A 23,977-nucleotide genomic window follows, 5' to 3' on the forward strand; every position below is an offset into this window, starting at 1 on the left:
TCATTAATTTTGGAAAATTCTCAGTGATTATTAATTCAAAATTTTTTTTCTCCCATAGTTCAGTTGTTACTTTTCTTTCTTTTTTTGTCATTTTTTTTTCTCTTTGAATGTCAGTGGTGGAAATCTCCATATAGCTTTACGCCCCCTGATTCTTTTCTTGACCATGTCCAATCTATTGATGAGGTTCAAAGACATTCTTCATTTCTATTAATGTTTTTGATTTCTAGCATTTCCCTTTGATTTTTTCCCAGAGTTTCCACCTTTATTTACATTTCCTATGTATTCTGGCATATTGTCTGCTTTTTCCATTAGAACTTTTAAGACACTAGTTATTTTAAATTCACTTTCTGATAATTGAAAAATCTATGTTATATCTGGATCTGGTTCTGATGATTGCTTTGTCTCTTCAGACTGCTGCTGCTTCTTCCTTTTTTTTTTTTTTTTTAGCCTTTTGCATACCTTTCAGTTTTTTTTGTCAAAAGCCAGACACAATATATAAGATAATAGGAAGTGAGATAAATAGGTCTCTACTACCAGGTTTTATGTTTATGTGGCTAAGAATTGGGTTGTACTTAATGTTTACTCTAGCTGCCCAGGTTCCAGGAACTTCAAGTTCCTCTAGTGTCCCTGTTCCCTGTTTTGGTCTCTCCTCTATCTTTGGGCTTCCCTGAGAAAATTGCTCTTTGGGTAGAACCGTGTCTTTCAACTATAATCCAGTTATTACACTTGAGCCCTGTTGGTATGGGGGAAAGCAAGTGTCCTATAACCTTACAATTAAATCCCAGTCTTTTAGTGGGCCTTTCCATGGAATGTGACTTTCACAAGGCTTTCTTCGCTTCTGCTTACATGATATAAGAAAGTTAGAGTAAACTGGAATCCTCAGGGAAATGTGCTTTCCCCAAGTTGGGTAAGTCTCTGGTAGTCAGTCTCTCTTTTCCCCTGGAGAGTAGGTATTTGTTATGGAGAACAACATAGGCATATTTTACACATGTTGCTTTTCCTCTCTTCCAACAGAGCCATAAGGGGATCTTTATGGCTTTTCAACATAATGACACGATACCTTCTTTCCTGGAAGTAAAACCCAGGAAAGGATGGGGACTCCTAAATCCAGGGACTCGAAATCCAAGTGTTTCTGATTCTCCTGATGGTCCATACTTAGTTTCCATCAATTCATCAAAATTATCATTTAATTATTACTTGTTTATGACTCCTGCATCTTCTGTTCCAAGTAAAGAGATCTTGGCTGTGGCTTTTTCTATTCGCCTGTCATTTTTGGGTGATGGTTTCCCTTGAAGCCTCAATTCTTTGATGGATCCAAGAAAAGTTTGCTTAGTTTCAGTCTTGTAGTAAGGACAAGGGTGACAACTTTCAAACTCCTCATAGGCTTAAGTTGAAACCGGAAATCCCTTATGGTCCTTTTTTACAATTCATTTTTAGAGTAGTTATATTAGAGAAATTTTAAAGGTCTAAAAGTTTATAGCAGTTGGGAAGACCAAAATATTCAAGACTTTGAATGGAAGCAATCTATTTTCCTAGATACATAAGGTTACTAATTTTTACATTAAGTTTTTCTGTAATAGCTTTATTGTATTTGACAAAATATTAACTTGAAAATCTATGATTTTTATATTAAAATTGAAAATATAATTAAGTTCTCCATCAGTTGAATATGTGTGTGTGTATTTATGTACATTTACTGTGTGCTAAGTACTATGATGGCTGTTTTACAAGTAAATCTTATCTTCATCTTACAAATATGTGGGATAAGTTGTATTATTCTTATTTTATAGAGTAAGAAAGTGAGACACTAGAATTTGTGCTCTTGACTACTAATTATTTTATCTCTCTAAAGAATCAGGAATTATCTATTTCAGATATTTGGGATGATAGAAAGATGTATACTAAAGAGTTTAGCCAAAGTCACATTTATAGATTAGATCACTTTGCAATCAGAAAGTATCTCAGATTATACAAGTATGTGTTGGCCATCTATTCTTAAAGCATATAGATAAAAGAGTAATCCTAATTATAAAAGTAAAATATTTTACTGTATTCTTACTCCTTGATATCTCTACTTACTATTAATATGAAATACTTCCTTCATTAATACTTTTCAAGATACCAAAGGCAGTAAAGTAGAACAAATTGCATCGTTGTGCACTTGACACCCTTAACATAGAAATGATAAATACTATGCAGATCTTTGTTTTGTTTCATGACCAAATGCAGATAAATCTTTCTTTTTCACATTTAATAATAAGCTATTCAGGCGCCTGGGTGGCTCAGTCATTAAGCGTCTGCCTTCGGCTCAGGTCATGATCCCAGAGTCCTGGGATCGAGCCCTGCATCGGGCTCCCTGCTCTGCGGGAAGCCTGCTTCTCCCTCTCCCATCCCCCTGCTTGTGTTCTCTCTCTCGCTGTGTATCTCTCTCTGTCAAATAAATAAACAAAATCTTAAAAAAAAAAAAAAATAAGCTATTCACTCTCATATCTATGCACCATAAAATAGTGTGTTTTAAATTTAGTCCTAATTTTAAAAACTTTTGACTATAAGCTATAATTATAACAATCAAAGTTGTTTCCCGTAAGTAAATTATTTTCAGAGTACAGAGTAGATACCAGGAAAACACAATGATCTATTGTCTTTCATGTATACAATTTGTTGAATAAGATACTCTAAATTAAGAGCTTGGAAAACATCTTTGCTGGTATTTGAAATAATTAGGTGTGAAAGTCATGATCCAAGACCCTTTTAAGATTTAGATTTTAAGTGCTTTCTTTTCTGCTTGTCAAGTTCTGACATTTTATCATTTGGTATTTAAAGAAGTGGAAATTCCCTCCTTCCCCCAAACACTGTAGACAAATTATATTTATGCTAGATAATCAATACTATTACAAGCAACCTGGCTTGGATATTCAAAAGCATTGGCAATTCTTTCTGAAAAGATGTTTGCCCACCCACATAAAAATAGGTCTCTCTATATTCAAATGAAATACTTTGCATAAATAGTTTTTAGAGTGAAATTTTCCAGTGGGAAATTATTGCTCAATTGGACCAGTAAATCCAATTACTACCAGGAATCCCTTTTTCTAGGTCTTAGGCATCTTAAATTCAGTGTGTCCCAAACTCAACTCATCTCTGCCCCCTACCTTCCTCCCACATCCCCCATTACTTAAATTAATAAAGTACAGAAGACCTCATTGAAGGCAATCTTAAAAAGTTCACTTGTTTATTATGTATTTTTAAAAATATCACCTTTCTAGAGTGTAAAGTCCTCAAGGACATGAATCTTTCTTTGCATTAGTCACTGATAAATCTCAAATACTTAGGATGATGCCAAGCACATAGTAGATGCTCAATTAATATTGGCTCAATGAATGCCTCCTCCTATTAGAAGATAAGGTCCCCCAGGGATACAATTTTGTCTGGCTGACAATTATATTTCTAGCATCACAGCAGGCATTCAATAAATACCTGTTGACTGACCAGTTGAATGGCAGATTCAATAAAATTATACCAGCATTAAAATACTGATAGTGGAAGGGGAACATGGGAAAATGCCCTCTGCTCTCTATCTCTCAGCAATAAATCTGCTTTACCAATGATCCATTATATATAAATTTGTTTGTTATGTTGTGATACAACTGAAAATAAATATTTGTTATATTTTTGATGTTTCAGAATGACTGTATTACCTTTACTAAATTTTCCTGAACATGGAACTAACTTGAAACACCAACTCAGCTGTTAAGACAGACAGGCTCAAAAACAGTTTTGAGTCTTCCAAGTATGAAGTTTGTATATTACAATTGTCTTCACCATTTAAGAAAATTTCCTTTAGATAAAAATTTAAAATTATCACTATCAAGGTCATTTAAAATTCTAACAATACTAAAAGTAGAAAAGACCTCCCTGAAGGTAATGTTGAGGTCTTATCTACATTTGCATGCATATGGTTGATGCATTGATGATTTTAATTATTATGAAAATGATAATAATGCCTGAATTCAGCATATATTTATACAATGATATTTTAGGGGTTTGAAATAGATGACTAAGCCATGCTATAGTCTAATCATTTCTTAATTATGAACTAATTGTCTATCCTCAGTTGTAATTCTGAGTTTAGTGCTATTCTGATATTTATTTTGTTAGTAGTTACATAAAAGCACCCGGGTGACATATACAACTTGGAGAAAGAATTGACACTCTATTTTGGTTTCCTTGTCACTATCATACTTACCATGACAAAAGATCTTCGCTTTTTCTCTCTAATCCTCATTTCATCTTTCTGTGTTATATGTTTCCCTTTAGACATAGCACAGTGAGCTCAGATTAATAAGAAAAATAGAGTCACATTTTAAGATAATATTGATTCTGGAGAACAACTGAGGATGCTATGCTTTTTCCTTGAAGAATTGATAGGGTGGAATTCTAGAGGCACCATATGATGTCCTTCTGAAGAAAATTTCAGGGGGTCATGAAACCCAGGCTTTATACCCCCAGAAAACTGCAAGTGTATGGATTCTCCTTCACCAGGGGGCCAGGTGATTCTTGAAGGTTAATATAATATGTTTTTTTTTGACATGATCTTTTTTTGCTTTTAAATTTTCACAGAAATGCTGTCCACTTCTATACTAAGTTTTCTTTCTTTCTTTTCTTTTTTTTTTCTTTTTTTTAATCTTTCCCCTTAGGAAACACAAAGTGAATACTTTGAGATGGAAAAAAAAAATCTCAGGAAATTTGTCATTTTTATAAGATGCTGATCTCCTGAATATTTCTCCAAGGTATGCTGCTGCATAGCAATCAGGGATAAGGAGGGCTTTCCTGTTGAGTTAACATGTTTCTGTTGTGATGGAAAAAAGTAAAAATTACAGTAATTTTGAGGGTCACTAACACAACTATTCTACCTTATGTGCTTAAACAGAAATATAGTATGTCAGCTGGATTATGGCTGCTGTTGAGTTCTTACCCCTATTTAATAACAGGGAAGCTTTTATCAAACACTTACAGTTAATTTTCTTTAACTAAAAAAAAAAAAAAGCAACAACAACAAAAAACTACTTTTAACAGTATTGTCCTCTATTCACAGGAGAATAGTTTGCTACTGATCTCTCTGGTTACTAACAGAAACTTCTGTTTACTGACAATTAGTTCTGGTTATAAGGTTAATCAGATGTATGAAGTAACAATATGGGGAAAAAAATTAAAACACAATTCATTTTTCTTTCTTTTTCAGCTACCCAGACATGTGTCTGATCTAAATAAGGAGGCCGCTTCAGAAATTCTTCACAAACACCCCAAAAAGTCATAAAATGAGGGTCCGTGACCTTTGTCTTTGCAAACAAAATGTTTAAATCTTCCCACTGATCAAAGAAAGAAAATTTCATTAAAAATAGTTTCAGAGAGATTGGAACAGAAAGCAGAAGATGTTAGTAGAACTTTCAAATTGTGTGTTCCTTGTATTACATGAATATAGTTATTTAAAATAAAATGTTGATATTACTATAACATAAGTATGATAGTATCCTTTTTTATTTCTTTGAAAATCAATTCCATACAGGAATATGTATAATAAAAGTAACCATTACTATATGACACAATTACGTTCTGCAAGTTGTTCGATCAGTGTAACTTTATCATCAGGAAGAAATGATCTTATCTGGGATGCTGAGCTGATGCCACTCAATTGTTTTGTCTTTTTCATGCTCAAAATAAAAACCAGAGCTCTATTTAGTTACCGTTCACCAGAACTTACTCTTTCTCTGACTTTTTCACTTTTGCAGATCTCCTCACCAATCTTGCCTCAGTGTTTGTCTTTAGTTATAATGATCTACACAGCCACCTCGTAGAGAGGCTATATGAGTTTTATTAACATGATACATGAAAATCATTCTGTGCTCTCAGGAGTTGAGATACCAATGCAAATACAGAGGATAGGTTTATATGCTCAAGGTCTTGGTGATCTCAGCCAATTTCACAGCAGATAAAAGACAATACCATCAATTTCTAAGGCAACTGAGTAACGTCAAGATTAAGATTGTGGCATAAGCCTGGCATAGGTTTGGGAATGGTAACCGTAGCCTGGATATTTGAAGATATAATCTTACACAATGTATTTTGTAAATATTTGCATTTGTTTAACATTTTAAAATTAAGATATTTTATATAGCAATTCAGATTTCCAGATGCTGTTGAAAAATTTTAAAATCTAAAATATGAGCTGAACTCCTTAGTTCAGCCTCCTTCCTGCTTCATACGTTTGAGTTCTCAACTCCCCTTTAGACACCATTTTTACAAAGTCAAGAGGGAGACTAGAGGTTTCAGTGATTGATACCAGCTCAAGGCTTATTTTATTTTATTTCATTATTATCTTGGAATTATATTAACATCACATCTAAGAATTTACAAAGAATGTAAAGAACAAGATTTCTGTCCAGTAAAAAAAAAAAAAAAAAAGATTTTATATTCTGACAACTTATCAATATGTTTTGTGAGTATATAAAAATGCAGAACATTCTCTGTAGATTATTCTAGGCCCACTGCATGTTCTGTAGTTGTGTTCAAACTCAAGAAGAAAGAGGATGTTAGAACAACAACAAAACTAACATTTGCATAACATTTCATTGTATTACTCTTCAGTTTGAGAGGCTTTAATGATTCCCTATAACTCAGTGCATGAAGTCGGAAGTCCTGTGTATGAATTTTTTTTGGCTTCATCTTATCTCTCTAGTTTTATTTTCTAATATACTTAAATTATTTTATGTAATAAAGTTTGAATAAATGAATAATGAGAGAATCATACAAATCTCCACACTTGTTTATTTTTAGTAATTCATTAGGCAGACTTAGTTCACATTCTAGTTTAGCTCTTATTAGACATGCGATCTTGAAGACTTTTAATTATGTGATCTTAATACTTCTGAACTCCAACTCATCATCTGGCTCTTATAAGGATAAAATTGTATAAGAAGAAATGTTCATCATCTCCTTTTCCCGTCCATACCATCCATTATATTGCTTTTTTTAGTGTTCTGTTAGCTTACAACATCTTCCAGGTGGCTTAAAAACTTAATCACATCCATTATAAGATTTCACACCCATCTCTATGTGGTATTAACATCTACTGTCATAGAGTTTGGCTCAAGTAATTTAGTATTTGTTTAAAGGTATATAAATTTTACTTTGCAACTATGTTCTAACGTTTCAAGGGCAACGGAAATAACTCAAATATCTATAAAAAATAGCCTAGATGGAAAAAACAACTGGCATTTCTATATCACTTTTTGATAAGCAAAGGGCTTTCACATACTTTATCTGATTTACTACTTTAAAAACCTTTTAGGGTAGGTAAGGTAGATATTTTTATTATCCTAATTTCGTATATGAATTTCACATATGTCATAACTGAGGGACCTAAAGGAAATGTAGATTTCCTGCACATGGTTTCAAAATATTTTAATTTTTGTCTTCTGGCCCTGGATCCAGAGTACTTCCACTATATCACATTGTCTTCTAAGGAGCAAGTATAGTGGTAGGTTTATGGTTGATTGTAAGAATAAAAGTCCATTGGTTGTTGATTTATAAAACCTAAGGCAGGTTTTAAGATACAGACAATCTTTTCTTCATAGAGATTTACAAATGTGTCTTTTCAATGTCATCACTATCTGTAGTTATAATAAATAAAACTACTCTAATTTAGAGGCAAGGGGCAAGATATTTTATTTGCCTGGATTTTGCAGACAGCCCCTGAGATGTATTTTAAGATTATTCAGTAGTTAAATATAATAGTTAGATAACACAAGAATCCATCCATTCCTAGAGTGGCACACCCGAGTTTTTGGCCCATTCATGCCACATTTTTGACCCCAGAAAGTGTTTCAGTTTGCTACCTCTGGTAAACGTATTTTCTACAAGTCATGTTTTACTCTTGGAAACTTTTTCTCATGACCCATTCTCAAGTATATTATCTTTCAATAGGCTCCAGGATTCAGCTCTATTGCATATGATTTCTACTTGATGGATTCTGTCTCTGTCATCCCTGGTAATTTTTTCAAGTTAATTATTTGTAGTGTAGTAACATTATAATGAATAAAAAGTCTGCAAAAACAAAAGGTGAAAAACAAAAAGTGCTCACAAATAAATGGCCGACTGAATGATAGGTCTGAAATATACGCCTCATGAAAGTATGATACTCATTATATTTATTTTACAAGGTCAGAGATAATAGATCTGTACTACTGTAATCATAGAGAAGACACATGATATAACCCAGGAGAGAAGCAAATGGATCTGGGTGGAGATTGCTCATGTGAAAGGAAAGGTCAGAATACCGATGGGTCATTTCCTGGATGGCTAAGCAGTCAGAACCAAGGCAGTTCTATACAAATATACTGGGACTGATTTAGGTTTATTCACCTACCTTTCTGGCAGGTGAAAAGGATGCAAACACACTTAATCTTTCTATTGGTCATTAGCCCTGAAAAAAAAAAAAAAATCTTCGGTAGATCATGGCACATGCTTCGTGAATAAGTCTGACATGTTTTCTTAATGTGATAATCGTATCACTTTCCTGTTCTTATGGATTAGTGGTTCTCAAACTTTAGTAAGCCTTAGAATCACCTGAAGAACTTGTTAAAACATAGATTTCTGTGTCTCTCTCCTCTCAAAATTTCTGATTTAACAGGCATGAGTTGGGATCAGGGAATTGTATTTCTAACAAGTTCCCAGGTGATGCTGATGCTGCTCATCTGTGAGAAGCACTGATACAGATAAGAAGAGGTATTAGTTTAGCAAATCCTCAGATAGCCTTTATTAAAGTACATTTCAGATGATCTGCATTAACCTGATTCCTCTACCATCATAAAATATTCTCATGATGCTAACACACCTTGCTGGAGTACTGGTAACTGCCAAGAATGTATAACAAACTTTGAGATTTATTTTTTTATCTGAAGTAATATTTGCAAAGAATGTAAATGTAATCATAATATAATGGTAACCAGCAACCCCCTAGGCCATTTCCCTCTACTTGTACTTTCTGATACCCAGGTGCAACAATGTCAATATTTTATCTTTACTCTGTTATATGCATCTATATTTGTAGATAACATGTGTGTATTACTGTTACTTGATTTTTTCATTTTGTTTTTTAGCTATTGTTTTCCTACTATATAAAATGTGTATTTAGTTATCTTTTTCCACCCTTGCCTTCAACCTTCGGTGTAGTTATAAAACCAATTTTAGTTAAACTAGTGTTTGGGTAAGAGTATTCATACCTGAATCAAATAGTGTGCTACAATTATACTTTATTTCTTGTACATTGTATTTTTTATCGCCTCTAGCCTGATTGTCTCAATTTTTATTTGCCTATATTTTTATGCATGCATCATTAATTCACCCCAATCTCTTCGGAAGAACTGTAACTCTCCTTTTAATACATTTTAAAAGACTAAACAAAGGGTAAGTTTGTCTATTTGTTTTTTAGTTTTTTTGTTTGTGTTTTTGCAGAGCCACTCAGGACTGGAGGATCTCCAGGCTTGCTGCCATTCTTCAATGTTATAACTTTGCCATTGGCTCTCTTATTTCTTCTTCTTTTTCTTCTTCTTCTTTTTTTTTTTTATCTTAGTAGGGTTCCCTTGCCCTTAATTTTTCAAACTATTTCTTAATTATTCTATGTTTGCTATCCCATTTTCATCTTCCAAGAGCTCTTTTTCAAATTCTCTACATGCTTCTTCTTCTTTTTTTTTTTTTTTTTTAATTTCTGTTTCTATGGAGGAACTTTTTCTTAAAGCTCTTTGAGGGAATTGAATTTAGATTTTGGGGGCAGGGAAGAATTTTTCTGAGCCTTACATTGTCTCTGTTTCCTTCAAATTTATTATGTCTCTTATTTATTTTGCCCTCTGAATTTTATGTTAAAAGCTCTCCCAGATATTTGGTAATCCTTGGCTACCTGTTCATACTTATAAGTGAAGTAGTGAAAATACTACTACAAAGTTTTATGGGTTGAGGAGGACTTCCCCATGTAATGCCTGGGTATATACCTAGAAGGAGTACCCCTATCTCTTTCAACTCAATTCTCCAGATAAGAATTTATCTTTCTCTTGTTTAAGGGGTATAAGGAAATGACAGCTTTCTGGGAGCCAAGTTGAAGCAGAAAGCTTTGGTTATCAATGCTTGGTATATAGACTTACATGGAATCTTGATTTTCACTACAGCTGGGCACCCTTGTTTTCAATGGTTTCTAGTAGCCTGGAAACATTCTTCTCTCATTCAAAATCCACTACTCTATGGGTGGGGAGTGCAGTGGATGGTTCTCAGAAATCACTTTGATGTTGGAATTGATAAGAGAACCCAGGAGAGTCTAATTGCCCTGCACAAAAATACCAGTCATTTTGTTTTGACCTTTAACTTCGCCCTCAGAAATAGCGGATGCCTCTAATTTTAAATATTTTCAATATCCAGTGTCATTAAAAGTGTTTTCCTCTCAGTAATCTCAGCCATTTACAAAAACTTTATGTCAATTTAACTATCTGCTTTCTTGATTCATCTGATGCTTTACTGTCATTTTCATAGAGTGTCTAGAGAAAGCAAAGATTAACTCTTTTGTTCAATCTGCTTTGTATTACCAGTTGCTAAGAATTCTCTACACCAAATGAATCAAAATAAGGGCAACAGAATGTGCCTAATAATGTTGGAGGAGGTTGTAGAGAGGACATGAGCACTGGTTGACCCCCAAGCTGGATCGTTGCAATTAGAGGATCCTCGCCCCTCCCTTGTCCTTCCACCACCATTCCCACACTGTTTAAAGGGCATAGCCTTAAGAGAGTAAGGTGTTGTTTAGACCGTTTGGACTGAATATATCCAGATCTGAATCTAGTTAATGTATCCATAAAAACTTTTAAGATTTGGTGGCTGGGTACGGAGATCTATTCGTCTTTTGGAGCCCAGGATGAGCCTTGTATGTAAGTTCCTTGCTTATTAAACGTGCCGCATACCCATCTGAAATGGCCTGCCTCTTTCTTTAGTCTCTTCACGCCCTCTGTGTATGGGGCCAGTTTGTGAACCAACAATTGGCAAGCCAGCTGGGAGACCAAAGAAACGGTCTTTGGGAAGGATGCATCTGTGGGGAAAATTATGAGTTGGCTATCCACCAGGAGGGGTGGCCTGTGTATTAGACGCTGTGGACCACCATGTGGTCTTAAGCAACCAGGGTGTGCCGAGTCGTGTCAATCAGGGCTTTGATCACAAAATCTGTTGGATTTTGTAGGCTGCAAGGAGGTTTTACCCAATGAGAGGATCTCCACGGGCAAGTGAGATCCTGGAATGGGAATCTATAGAGGAGGTATAGCAAGACCTTAGGGAGTTGGAAATGGGATAAGCCATCAATGCCCCTGTCTTTGAAGGTCCTGATCAGGCCACATTCACACATTCACTGCAGGAATGAAGCCAGGATTCTCCAGTCCATTCCCAGCACTTGGTATGGGACACTGATATCTATGCTGAACTGAGCCCTGGGACAAGACATTTATAATATTAGGTAATCCATTGCTGATGGCGGGGGTGGGAGGGAGAGACAAATCTCAGGAATGGGAACTTACTGTGAGAAAGAGAGGGAGACAGAGAGGCAGCTTGACAGAGAGACAGAGAGGGAGCTTGAAAACCTGAAAGGCTATCCCAATCAGCTAGCTATAAAAGGTTTGATGAAAATAACCCAGAAACAAATGTGGTTTGACCTCATTGCTGCTGGAAGCTCCACCTGAAAATATAAAACAGCAACCCAACACTGTTGGTCAGCCTGTGGAAAGCCTTCAAACATGAACAACAGTTCAGGTCTGTTCCCCTTGCCCCTACTACCCTAATGTCCCACCAGCTCCAGCAGAGGCCTCAGGGATACAGTCCTATTTGGATTGGTGGCCCCCAAGCCCCAAGTATAAGATGCAGGCCAAGATTGCCTCCAGGTAAGGTCTGTTGGAGGCCATCAAAAGCTTCATGTTAAGCTCCCTATTCATGGGTCTCCCAGAAATAAAAAGTGCTGGGTCTGGTTGATACAGAGATAAATATTCTCTAATATATAGTAACCCTCAGAAGTTTTCCAGCCCCTTCAGTGCCATCGATGGTTATGGAAGGCAAATGGTTATGGTTAGGAAGATTGCTTTGACACTGCAAATTGGGCATTCTCCACCCATCACCCACCCCCCTGCCCCAAGAGTATGAGATTTTTATCTCTCCTATACCAGAAAACATATTGAGCACTGATACCTTATAAGGTCAAACTCTGCAAAAACGTTTTGTGTGAATTCTACCTCTGGGTTAGAGCAATCAAAACAGTGCTGAGGGATAACACCAACTGGGAACCAGTAAGTCTACCAGTCCCTATGAAAATTGGTAACTGTCAATCAATATAAATTACCTGGGGTTATAAGTAAATAGGAGAAACTATCCAAGCACTGTACCAAGTGGGTATTATATGCTCTGCCCATTGTACTTTCGACAGCCTGATAAGGCTAGTAAATAAGCCAGAAGGCTCATGGCTGATGACCACAGACTACTGAGAATTGAATAATGTAGTGTTCCCAATCCATGTGGCTTTGCCCAACATTGCCACCATCTTAGATACCTTGTCCCCAGTCCTAAGAGCATATCATGCAGTATTGGACTTAGCAAGGGTTTTTTCTGTCTGTTTGTTTTTCTGGGTTTTTTTTCTCAGTATACTCCTAGCTGCTGAGTCACAAGATCAATTTGCCTTCAAGTGGGAGGGGCAACAATGGACTTTTCAAGTGCTTCCTCAAGGCTACCTGCACAGCCCTGCAATATATCATGGGGTGGCAGGCAAGATCTGAGAGTCATCTGGTTGGATAAGATGTGGGTTGTCCCAGAAGCTGTGATTGAGAGAAGGTGTCAAGATACCAAGTACTAAAATGGTATGGAAGTTTTGGGATCAACATGCTATGCTGCTGAGAATACCATGTTCCATCATACCTAGGAAAGGAATTATCTATTGGAATTTGCGATGAGATGTCCTACTGGGATGCGGAGTTACTTAGCACCCCTGGGTGAGGGGAAGCTACCCAACCTCTAAGGACATGAAAGAGGTACAAGCCTTTGTAGGGATTTGAGGGTTTTGAAGGAAGTTTATTCCCCACCTGGCAGTGGCATTGATCCACTTCTGCCTTGGCTCAAACTCCCACTTTGACTAAGCGGCATGCCTGTTTACAGCAGAGGAGCACCATGTCCGCCAGCCCACCGTCTCTGGGAATGCAGGAGCTACTAGGCATTGCAGAGGATGTAGATCTTCCAAATGTCCCTGCCCCTATTTCTGTGTTGGCTACAATGGCCTGTAGAGAAGGAACAGGGGAAATTCCTAGTGATTGATCTAGTCAGGGCTATCTATCCAGAGACTGCTGTTGTTATTCAGTCCAATACTGACACCATCTGGATGGAAACAAGAATAAACCACAGCAGCCAGTGGGCTAAACTCATTAACAGTTTGGCTGGTGATCACTTGGCCTTTAACTCTTTGCACTGACAGTTGGGTTGTTGTTCGAAAGGGATTAACTCTTTAGCTTGGACAATGGGAACCTGAGGGGTGAATGATCCTGAATAAGCCCCTGTGGAGTCAGGATATGGGGAAACGCATTTGGGTTTACCTGCAGTAGCCTGAGGCAAACCTCACTGCCTTCCGTGTCTAGATTCCTAAAGGCACCGACGCCTGGCAATCAGCAAGTGGATGCTCAGGCTTAGGCAAGAGCCATACTGACCCTCTAGTAGATACAGCAGATTGGTTGCATAGGAAGAATAGTGCCTGGGTGGGATGGTATATTACCAAAGATGACACATTGCCCTTGAAATACAGTGACTTGTTTAATGCAGTAACAGCATGTTCTGTGGGTTCTAAACAATGCCTCAGGCAACTGCCAAAGGAGTCTGGGGCAGACTTCCCAAAAGACAGCATTCCCAAGCAGTGAGATATTAGTGAATTTTGGCACCCTACCTCCTAGGGGGCTTCTAAACATACCTTTGTTTGTGTGGACACTGCCGCTGGCTTAATTAACCCCAGCTTCCCTCTGTCTCTGTGCAAACTAGGCTGCTGCTGTTAGGGGATTAGAGAAGCTGAGTATCATATATGGATACCCTCGTTGAGTAGATGGTGATTGGGGTTACATTTCAAAGGTCGTGATGTGCAAGCCTGAGGAAAAGAACATGGCATTGAATAAAGATTTCATCTCCTCTATAACCCCAAAACAACAGGTTTGGTAAAAAGTAGAAAATGAAATATTAAAGCAGCAGTTTGAATTACTAACAGGCAAAACCACTTTGGCCAGGTGGACTAAAGTACTGTTGAAGCTTTAGTACAATTTTATGGTCAACCAGTAGGCTCTATTGCCCCATATGACAGACTGGGGACCCCTGTCAAGGTACCCAGTACTATAAAGGTATGGAAGTTTTGGGATCAACACGCTATGCTGCTGAGAATACCATGTTCCATTATACCTAGGAAAGGAATTATCTATTGGAATTTGCAATGAGATGTCCTACTGGGATGGGTGAGTTACTTAGCACCCCTGGGTGAGGGGGAACTACATCCAGAGCACTCTAACCCCCAGCCTAGAGGACTTAGTAAATCAATGGTTGTGATGCTGGGGCTCTTGGAGGGGAAAAAAAAAAAAAAATGTTGGGAATCATTATCTTGACCCGTGTTTTCACATGTGTGTGCCTATATTGTTGCTGTGACCTCTGCCTCAATGCAGCCAGATAGCAACCAAATGAACCACTTCCATGCTAATAAAACCCTTGCCGACTTCATAGGGCACATTGCAGAAGAGGGGGACTGTGTTAGATTGTAAGAGCTGGTCAAGATGGGTGAAGTGTTGGAGGAGATCATCGTGAAGACATGACCACCAGCTGACAGGAGAATGGGACCTGGGCAATGGGAGGCTCCGAACCCCTCCCTTGTCCTTGGAACGTACACTGCACCTACTATTCCCACACTAGGAGCTGTTTAAAACAACAGCCTTGAGAGAGTAAGGGGTTGTTGAGACTATTAGACTGCATATGCGACTGAACCCAATTAAGGTCTCTATATAAACTTTTAAGATTCTGTGGGCCTGTGCAAGGATCTACTTGTCTTGTGGTGCCCAAGACAAGCCTCATATCTAAGTTCCCTTGCTTATTACACCTGTCACCTACCATACTGGAGTGGTCTGCTTCTTTCCTTGGGCTCTCCTTGCCCTCCATGTTCAGTGGCCTGTTTGTGAACCACTAGGTAACCAGAGAGAGTTTTGTATATTTGGAGTTTACACAAGAACATCTCCATGTTTAATGTCAAAATTTATTTTGAAATTATCTATTTTAATCTGAAAGTGATGTTTATAAATTGGTATTATTTGAATCAGTGTAAGATATTTTCATTACTGCTCAGTGTTTATTATTGTAAATGCAGGTTTGAAACAAAACATGAGTTTTGTATTTTAAAGCTATTTGATTATTTAAAACTTCTGATTCCCAGCTGAGTTTTGGTAAAATTTCTAATTATGAAATCAATATCAATTAGAAAAAACACATGATATGTTTTTAATATTTGCTATTATAAGCCCAAATTTCTTTCCAAAATTATTTTCCCATTTTCTTCTATTTTTACCATATTTTTTTCTGTTAACTCTCCATAACGTTCTTTCTTGTCATCTTCCTTTTAAATTTTATTCTTATTATCCTTAATATTTTACATAAACTCATCATCATCCTTGTATGTTTATTCTTCTATTGTTTTCATTTTCCTGAAATCACCAATCTTGTAACAAATTCCTTTAAATATCTAGATAACAGGCACCTGATTTGGCAAATCTTTCTTCTGATTTTAAGTACTTTTTTTTTTTATGCCAAGCTCCATTTTCATCCTTTCAAACATGTGGATCCTTTATAGCCTACAAAGATGGACTGAGATAATTTTTCATAAGCACAATAGTCATTCTGTTTCACACTAAGAAATAAGACATTTTATTTGCCTTGGAAAGCCTCTTAGAATAAAATTTCTTCATTGAAATTATTCATCTTTTGTTTTATCTAAATTGAAACTTTAATTTTTTTCTCTTCATTCTGTAGACGTATTATTTATTTCAGAAAGTAAACCAAATAAAAGAAAAATAGTATGTGAATATGAAAACATTTATTTTACATTATGTTGAGTATTAAGATTGTGAAAATAAATTTCATTCAAAACATTTGCTTCTTATTACCAAAAATAAACACCAAAAAAAGTAGTTTCAGCAACGTACACAAACATAATTTTCAAGTTGACATTGGAACATATTGGGTTTTAACAAAGCATAAAACATATGTTGTGACTACAGTTGTTGAGTAGGTGCTAATTTCAACTGCAAGTGTAACCATGTACCATACTTTAACAGAAATCTAGATGGGAGACAGTATTAATAGTTGTTAAGACCACAGTTTTGGTCTTAACAGAACTGTTCCAAGTTCTGACTTTGCCACTGTGATTTAATTCAAATTATTTTAGTTCTCTGGGCCTTACTTTAATTGACAGAAAAATGGAGATTTACAACCACAGACTATCATAAAGATTAAACAATCTTTTATACACAAAGTATTTAACATAGTGCCTGGCTCATAGTGAGAGTTCACTGAATGGTTGCTAATATTATTATCAGGCCATTCAAATATACTTGATCAAAATGAATGAAACTGTGCAAATCACAAACAAAATTAATTCCATTTAATACCATTACTAGTATTTTGCTCAGAGGAGGTGATACAGTGAGTTATTAATGTCTCTGGGTGAAACAAAATAGGAAATGGTAGGGGTTGTGGGTGACCCATTCTTTTATTTTAAAAGCTGGAAAAGGGTTTTAAAATGTATATTAACCTTGTCACTAGCAATAGCTTTCTTTTCAGTATACTTAGAAGAATCATTATTCAACAAATATTCTTTGATTGCCTATTATGTACTGGGCTGTGTTTACCTACCATGCAAAAGGAAATACCTCCTTTTTATGCTCTGAATACTTTCCTTTTCCACAGACATTTCCACTGGGCCTGGGAGATGGGCAATTCTATGCATGGACAGATGGTTTGAGAAGAAAGGACTGGCATGACTATGAAAGCATTCAGAAAGAGGCTATGCGCTCAGGTATGAAGTTCAGTGTAAGCCAAAGTGCTACTTTACTTACTGCAGTGTCTCATTTGTCGCTTAAAGGATCTCTAATTAGCATTTCTTCTGCATACAGTAAGGTATGTCTCGTGGGGATATTGGAGTCGATGCTGGACAGGATTAAAACAATTTCAAATTTCAGAGAGAAAAAAATAATGAATAGCTTTTACAATATTAGCTGAAGAAGAGGACATACAAGTTTTAGAAATCTATAATACTTCATATTTCTGAACTGCTTTTTAATAATTCCTGGGGATACATTGAGATTTATCAGTGAGACTTGACTTGGTAGACATCTGTCTTGAGCTTGATTCATTTGTTAGGGCCGAGGAATATCTAACTGACAATGAACAATATTGAAGGGGTACCACAATTCTAGGCATTGGAGAGGGTACAGCAAGTTGGTGGATCACAGGAGCTGGGGACCTGAGGTTGACAATACTTGAGCAAACAGGCAGTCAGTTAAAAAAGAATCAAGTAGGTCTATATAGATGCAGCAGAATTCTAGTCTTGGGCTACACAGAGATAGAGAAAACATTTTACTTTTAGGAAAAAGTAACAGAAAAAATTCTTTGTAGAAAGACTGTAAAATTGGGTTGTTGGTAACAGGAATTCAGAAAGGTATATAATTAGAAATCAAATGAACATGAGTAACATTTGGTAGGAAGTCCATATGCTTTTACTCAACTGGGGGAGCTCTGTTTTTTGTGGGTTTTTTTGCGTGGTTTCTTTTCTGTTTTGTTTTTTTCCATGGTAAGGCTGTCATAGAAATAGAGAAGCTCTTGTTTGGTAAATACTTCTGAGCCTCACTGAGACACTGCATTCCAAGTCAAATCAGCAGCAAAACTATGACTAATCACAGTATGAGGTCCTCCTGGTCAACCTTTCTCAAAGCTCATCCCATCAGGAAAATCGGCGTGAGAGTATTTAAATAGCTATGCAGTTGCTCAGGCTGTGAATTGTTCTTTGCTCGGGGTTGGTTGTGATTGACCTAATTAAAGTCCTCTTTCATTTTCTTCTTCCATTCCTTTTCTCCAAATGAAGCTCCTCTCTCCCCTCAACTTCATTAAAGTTGCTCATCCCAAGGATGTTCTCTATTTGTCGGAGAACCAGACTCTTCCAGGTTTCATTGTCTCCCCATCTTGGCCATGACCCTGTGAACGGTCATGAAAGTGAGTTCTTTACCAGCATTCTCACTTTTCCGGTTCTCTATCTTTTTCTTCTATTTGCTCCATTAGCCCTATATGAATCCAACCATCTGTTTCTCTTTCTAACCCCAGGATGCTGAAATTTTTGGAGATGTTCACATAATTTAATGAACTGAAGCTGCAATTTATTGAACAGATATTTTGTACTAGATACTTTTACATATGAATTTTATTTAAACTTCGTAGTGACTGTAGTAGGTATTATTACCCCCAATTTGTAAGAAAAAGAGAAAAAAAAGAAAAAATATAGAACTGAGTCCTTAAGAATTTATTAATATCCAAGGTCAAACAGCTAATAATTTGCAGAGCTAGATTAAAAATCAGTTCTTATCATGCTCCATTACACCCTACTGTCAGACATCAAATAATAATATTCGGGCAATATGGAGTAATGACAAAAGCATCTATGAGAGGAAAAGACACAGCTGGGTTCAGATTCTAACTTTTCTCTGCATGAGCTGTGTAAGTAGCAAATCAATTTATCTTTCTGATATTACTCTTTGCAGAATTGCTGTAAGGACTAAAGAAAATATACCTAAAGTAATTGGCCAATTACTTGGACATGTTATAAACTCAACTAATGATAACTATAATTATTAATTCATCTAAGTTTCTTTCACTTGATTTGGTATGACTAACCTTCACTTGTGCTGATGAGTTTTGGATGCAAAATCCAGTACTCCACATTTATTTCTGCTTCATATAACTTTTTCTGCATCCTGTATAAACATGCTGTTGATGTCCTCATCTTATTTGGGCCAAGGGAAAGTTGGCCTACAAAGAAAATTGGTAATATAACAAATTTTCTAAAGTGTGAATTTTCTATGGTGTTAAAAACACTTTTGTTGCTAAGATGTTATATGATTCACTGGAAGATATGACAAAATAGACTAAAATTCATCATTTTTTAATTTATATGAAATAGAACATAAATAAAAGGGCTATTGCACACAAATATACAAGCAAGTACATAATCAAAATAAACATTTCTGGCCTTTATATCTAAGCCAAGGAAAAGGATCATCTGTGTAGATTTTTACTACCTATTTGTGTATACCTAAACAAATACTGTTGCATTTTTCCTGTGTTTGGACTTGATCTAAAAATTGAATCATAATGTATGACTTTCTTCCTTTACTTAAAATTATTTTTGAGATTCATTTCTGTCAATGGGTGTAATTCTAGTTGATTCATTTCTACCATTGTTTAATTTTCTACAACATCTCCTCTTCATTGGCATTTGGGGAGTTCCTAGATTTTGGCTGTTATATATAATGTTGCTATAAATATTTTTGTACATGGTTCTGGGGTAGAGGTTAATTAAATTAAGAGATAGTTGACCATTTTTCAGTATTGAATCATCCATTCTATATTATATTTATTTGCTGCTTATTTATTATCTGTGGAGATGTGTTTATATTATATTCTCAGATTTTTTTTAGTGTTATTCCTAGAAAACTAATGTTATATGGGTATTGTACGTGTTATTGATTTTATTGAAATTCCATATTATTTGTAGGTAGTTTATAGAGTGTTAATAAATTTTAATATTTATTTGAACTTAGAAAACTTTCTAAACTCTTCTATTAATTATAATCATTTACCTATAGGTTAGCTTGAATTTTCAATGAAGATTCTTATAATATCTACAAGTAATGACAGTGTTTATTTTTTTTCCATTCTGGATTTTATAATTTTGTTCTTTTTGTTAGTTCTAGTTACTGCACTTACTAGGTACTCCTGTGTAATGGTGAATAGCGATTACTGGAGGCAACTCTTGACTTGTTACAATTCTGACTATAGCGAATTAGACACATACTTTAAGGTTTTATGTCTCTATTTAATAAAAATACACTTTATTATGGTTGCTAAGCTTTCTGGAGCTAGTTTGCTGAGAGTCTGGCTTATTTTTGTTTAAACCTAAATGAACGTTGTTTTTATCAAAGGTTTTTTGTTTGTTTGCATCTATTAAAATAGGTAAGATAAATTTTCTCCTTTAATCTGTTATTTGGGTAAATTATTTCTATTGGTTTTCTAATGGAAATCAAATTTGCAATTCTAGACTAAATCTGTCTTTTTCTTTATTACTGGATTTGGTTTGCTAGCATTTTTGAGTCTTTTTATTCATGAGTGAATATTGAACATGAGTTTTTCTTTCTCATAGAGTCCTTGTCAAGTTTTGGTAATAATGTAATAACTTCATAAATTACTTGAGTAATAATTTCTATTTTTCTACACTTTGTAATTGCTTGTTACATATGAGAATTATATATTTGTTAATAATTATAGAGACCTGGTAGCTGAAACTACCTGGACCTGGACTTTTTTTGGAGCAAAGATTTTTAACTACTACCTTAAACTTTTTAAATAGTTATAGTATTAGTTGATTGTCTATTTCTCCTGCAACTGTATTTTTCCAGCAATTTATCCATTACATCTGAGTATTCATATTTATTAAAAGTTTATTCATAATGTTCTAAAATACGTCAGGTCTGCAACACTTGAATTTATGTTGCTTTTTCTTTCAAATATCATTTGTACTTTTTTCTTCATTTCTTCTAATCTTTCAAACCAGGAACTTGTCAATTTTATTAATCATAGCAAAAAACAATTTTTTTACTCTATTTTACCTATTGTATCTTTCTCATTGATATACAGTCTTATATGTATTATTTCTTTTATTTGACTTTCTTTCACTGCTATATATTTTTCTAAATTTTAAAAATAGATTCATAGCTCCTTAATTTCAGTCTCTCTTCTACTATAGATCACACATTTAGGGCTCTAAATTCCCTTCTCAGTACCAGTTCAAGTACTTCGCACAGCTCTGTGTTCTAATGTTTTATATTTGTTTGTTATGTTTTAGGTATATTTTAGTTATGTTTTGAAATGTCTGGCCTACTTAAATATTGAAATTATCTTAAAAATAAGAAAATCCAGAAACTACCTCCTCATAAAATCTCAATAATCTTTTGAAAAGTACATTAGCATAATAGGTTGCATGCATTTCATTAAATGTCTTTGTTAATGTTTTTATTAATATTGTTAGTTTATGTTTTGTTCTGGCAATTACATCTTTGAGGCATATTTGGTATTTGAAATATCAGGTATTTTAAATATCTGTTTTTAATTAGTAAGTGATTTATTGGGGGTGGGGAATATGTTGTTAAACACCACAGGTGAGTAATGAGGAAGATAACGGCTTTCAGCTTTCAGGAAATGGACATTTCTTGCATTAAAACAATAAAAACAGAAAAGAGGCGATTGAAGGATAGACCTTAAGACCTTAGGTGTAGTATCAGGGATCTTTTCTAGTCCATCTATGTGCTTAGAGTTATACTAAATTAGGAGGATTCTTCGAATTTGTTAGGAGAACTCTAACTAATGTTCAAAGAAACCCAGAGTTTTTATTATTCCATAACCTTACACTTCTTTGTTTTGGAATTAGTATTAACCAGACTAATTTAAGTAGAGAAGAAGTATGTTCACATAACATTTCAGGGTCAGGAAGGCTTCCTGGAAGAGGTAAACCAAATTTGAAATGATAAAGGTCTACCTTGATATCAGATAAAGTTGACTTTCATTCAATTAATTCTCTGATCTCTTTCTCATGAACTGCTACTATGTCATATTTTTAGGATGACTATTTTTTCTAATCATACATTTTCTATATATGATCTCATTGTGTCCCATTGAGTTAGTTTCGGTTTCAGATTCTCATTTGAGAATGTATTAACATTAGATTTTATCTTTTAACAGTTTAGCGTTAGATTTTACCTTTTAACAGTTTAGCTATCCTTCTGAGTAGTACTGTATCAAAACATTGAAAAGCATGCTTTTGGAACATCATTCACTTTATTTATAAAAGTGGAAGGACTGAAATAGGGAATCCTTTGATATAATATAAAAAACAATGTACAAATTGATATTGATATGTTATTCAATACATATTGTTATATTATTACACATTATTCATTGTAATTGCTATAACAGCTGGAAAGCTATACAGCTGACATTTCTTCATATATAATTTGGAAAAAAAGGCCCATATATTTCTGAAATTAAGGTAAGTCTGCCTATGGCATATCCCTGAACTATGGATCTAATAACTAGTACCAGATGTTAAGAAGAAAATGCAATTGGTTTAGGTAGCTGTTCCTTAATTAATATGTGATGTTTCCTAATTCTTGTAACATCTTTCTCTAAGTGGTAAAAATATCCTTTCACGCAATCCATCTAGAGTGGTGTGTATGTGTGTGTACATGTGTGCATGTGCACATATGCCCATGTATTTTATAAAATCATTTTTACGACCACTCATCTGTATTTCTAGAAAGCACTTATTTTTAGTTTTGAAATTTGAAAATTGTCCTGTCCAGTTTTCTTTTTGTCTTAACTCTAAAGATTTTCACTGTGTTTATCACTGGTTTTTGGATTTCACTATTTATGAACTCAACATGAAAAAAGCTGTTCTTAACTCTTATATTTGATCTATTTCTTTAAAACAGATTATCCCCTTATATAATCATATCAACTCATGTATTCCACTATAAGCCTCAGGAATCTTATGAAATTATATCTAACTTTTCACTACTTCCATTTGTCTTAGCTAATGATAGCTTGAATATTCAAAGTTTTTATTAAGTCATAATTTTATTCATTTATTCATTCACTTGTTCAAAAAATACTTTTTAATGTCACTGTGTTTCAAGTACTGCTCCAAACTCTGGAAGAAAAAAATAGACAAAAATGAACTACAGTAGCTCTTGAAAAGTGTGCAGCATGGTTGAAGGATATTTCACTGTTATCGACATCAAATCATTGATCTCTCTCACGTAAATCATTTCAGTAGCCTCCCAAATGATCATCTTGTCCCATAGTCAGCTCTTCAAATAGCAACCAGAGGGATCTTCTGAAAATATATAACCTGATCAGATCATTTGACTTCTCCGCTCAAAAGCCTACAATGTCTGGTCATGACATTCAAAATTAAATCCAAATCTATTTCCTGATTGTGAGGTCCAACATGTCCCATCCCTACTTATGTCACTGCACTGGTCTCCTACTGATTGACATTTAAATCTCTCCACTGACTACATTGTTTATCCTCAAGCATGCTAAACAGGCTGCAGGACTTTTCACTTGCTATTCCTGCTCCCTGGAACACTGGTAATTCATATCTTCCAACTCAGTCTCTCCTTCAGTAAGGTTACAAGACTATATATCACTTGCTTAGACATTCTGGCAGTCACCATATTATTGTATATAGATACAGTCCTTTTCATTCCCTTTCTATCCCTTTGCCCTACTTGATTTTTTATAGCAATTATCTATATTTACATAATATGTATTTATTTAATGAATTAAAAAAATATAGGGGCGCCTGGGTGGCTCAGTTGGTTAAGCGACTGCCTTCGGCTCAGGTCATGATCCTGGAGTCCCAGGATCGAGTCCCACATCGGGCTCCCTGCTCGGCAGGGAGTCTGCTTCTCCCTCTGACCCTCCTCCCTCTCATGCTCTCTGTCTCTCATTCTCTCTCTCTCAAATAAATAAAATAAAATCTTTAAAAAAATAAAATAAAATAAAATAAAATAAAATAATA

The 23,977-nt window shown here is 35.2% G+C and overlaps 1 protein-coding gene across 8 annotated transcripts in view; it reads left to right on the top strand.

Annotated features, from left to right (window-relative positions):
- GALNTL6 (polypeptide N-acetylgalactosaminyltransferase like 6) overlaps window positions 1–23,977 on the top strand; it is a 1,076,341-nt gene that overhangs the window by 405,904 nt on the left and 646,460 nt on the right. For 2 of the 8 annotated variants that reach the window (XM_032413205.1, XM_032413204.1), the window contains exons 2-4: window positions 4,695–4,787; window positions 5,240–5,321; window positions 17,038–17,146. In XM_032413205.1, coding sequence (XP_032269096.1) covers window positions 5,316–5,321; window positions 17,038–17,146 — 115 coding nt within the window. In that variant the 5' untranslated portion in view covers window positions 4,695–4,787; window positions 5,240–5,315. Of the gene's footprint in view, window positions 1–3,172; window positions 4,561–4,694; window positions 4,788–5,239; window positions 5,322–7,980; window positions 8,045–17,037; window positions 17,147–23,977 lie in introns of those variants that run through there. The other 6 variants (XM_032413198.1, XM_032413199.1, XM_032413206.1 and 3 more) reach the window with 5 other exon arrangements.

Source organism: Phoca vitulina, unplaced genomic scaffold (genome assembly GCF_004348235.1).
Source record: "Phoca vitulina isolate PV1807 unplaced genomic scaffold, GSC_HSeal_1.0 scaffold14, whole genome shotgun sequence".
Classification (NCBI taxonomy): domain Eukaryota; kingdom Metazoa; phylum Chordata; class Mammalia; order Carnivora; family Phocidae; genus Phoca; species Phoca vitulina.